General features: G+C 69.3%; 1 protein-coding gene across 1 annotated transcript in view; it reads right to left on the reverse strand.

The window, feature by feature from the left end:
* B4GALNT4 (beta-1,4-N-acetyl-galactosaminyl transferase 4) overlaps window positions 1-1,607 on the reverse strand; it is a gene marked incomplete at its 5' end in the record, with an annotated part of 9,233 nt that extends 7,626 nt beyond the window's left edge. The window contains 4 exons of the mRNA XM_012734353.1: window positions 1-86; window positions 157-252; window positions 456-559; window positions 1,550-1,607. The exon at window positions 1-86 is cut by the window's left edge and continues 2 nt beyond it. Of these exons, the coding sequence (XP_012589807.1) occupies window positions 1-86; window positions 157-252; window positions 456-559; window positions 1,550-1,607 (344 nt within the window). The remainder of the gene's footprint in view (window positions 87-156; window positions 253-455; window positions 560-1,549) is intronic.
* Window positions 1,608-1,761: the final 154 nt, after the last annotated feature.

Genomic DNA, 1,761 nt, shown 5'->3' on the forward strand with positions numbered 1-1,761 from the left:
AGAGGGAAGTGCAGGTTCCTCCTCAGGTGGCCCACGGCACCCCCGCACCAGTCCTCGAACACGTGCAGGTTCACCTGCCCCTTGTACTGGGGGGGACGGGGCTCAGCTTCTGCTCCGCCCAGCACCCCCCAGGCCCATCCCTGGCGCAACGCTCACCTCGTCCCTCCACGGCGGCGCCTGCTGCGTGAGGTTTGGTGGGGGTGGCCTCCCTGCCCTCCCAGGAAAGCGCAAGTTTGGGTCCTGACCTTCAGGCTAAGAGAGGAGGGGGATGGGGAGCCGAGACCCTGGGGGTCTCCCCCTCTCCCCCAGAGCGCACACGCCCCCTAGTGAGATGTGCCCACCACCGGGTGCCGAATCCCACCCTGGACGCAAGCTCAGGCTCGCCTCTAGGGCTGCCCAGCCCCGCGCCCCGCCAGCTGGCCACTGTTTGTGCGGACATCCGGGGCCCGGCTCACCGCCTGCTCCTCCTCACGACTCTCGCTGGAGTCCTCTGCCCTCTGCGTGGCCTGCGGGGCCCGCACGCCCCGACCTTCCGTCACTCCGCTCGGCTTCTCACCATCTGCGGGTGGCACGGCTGTCAGGTCCTGTGGGCTCGCTGGACCTCACCGCAAGCCTGGGGTGGCAGGAAGGCCGTGCGCGCTGGGCCTCCCTGCCGCCCTGGAGCTCCACAGGGCCCAGCGCCCGCTGTGGGTTTCTCCCTCCTGCCCGGCACAGCCGTCTGGCCCTGCTCATCGGGTGCCCCCTCCAGGAAGGCCCTAAGAGCTGCGAGGGTGCCAGGCTCTCCGGGAGGGCCAGACCCTTACCCCTTCTCTGCGGGCAGCAGAGGGCCCCAGACTCCAGGCCCCTCCGGGCGGGCAGTTAGGCTGGCCGGGACTGGGGGTGCTGGGAACCCTGGGGGCGGCTAAGGAGGGGCCACTTCATTCTTTGTCCCTGGGTCACTCTCTGGGCTCCTGCCTGCCTGGTGTGCCAAGAGCAGGTGGCTTTTAGGGATGGAGCGATGCCAGGACCTCTGGCTGTGAGGTGCATGGACTCTGGGGTATCTGGAGCTGGGGCAGCAGGTACATGAGGGAGGGAGGTGGGGGGCTTCTGCGGGTGGGGGGGAGGCAGGAGAGGGACCTGTTTGGCAACTGATTCTCTCACCCTTCCTTCCCAGGTTCTGGGCCCCGCCACCTCTTCACACCCCGAGAATTCCCTGGTGCCATTCCTCCCAAAAGTTGACTCAAAGGCCACCCCCTCCAAGAGGCCCTCCAGGAACCCTATCTCCCCCCTTTCCCATAGCACTGGGCAGGGCAGGACTGGCTTTGTGGACTCAGGGCTGTCCCAGCTGGAGCCGAGCCTGGGAGGGGCCACTGCAGGCAACTGGGGGGTCGCGGGGGTGCCAGTCTCTGACCAGAGGTCACCGGTTGATACCCCTCCGGGAGGTGCCCGAAGGTAGGTCAGCTCTCCCCAGCCCCGGGTGGGATGACTGGATTCTACCCCTCGGCCCTGCCCAGCAGACGGGCGGACAGAGGCTCCCCGACCCAGGCAACCCGTGGGGGCTCCGCCAGACCTGCCTGGCCTCCAGGAAACCCCAGCGAGCAGGGCCGCCCAAGCGCCCACTGCGACCCCCTCGCTGCCGCAGCCAGCCGACCGGCCCGGGTGGCCCAGGTGCGGGGACGCTCCCCAAGAAGGCCGCAGCGTCACTGCTGACGTCACCGGGCGTCCGGGCCAGGCCGAGCCGCGCCCCCAGCCCCGATATCTGCGCGCGCTGGAAGGTGGCCG

The sequence above is a fragment of the Condylura cristata genome, unplaced genomic scaffold (genome assembly GCF_000260355.1).
Source record: "Condylura cristata isolate star-nosed mole 26May11 unplaced genomic scaffold, ConCri1.0 scaffold00054, whole genome shotgun sequence".
In the NCBI taxonomy this organism is placed as follows: Eukaryota; Metazoa; Chordata; class Mammalia; order Eulipotyphla; family Talpidae; genus Condylura; species Condylura cristata.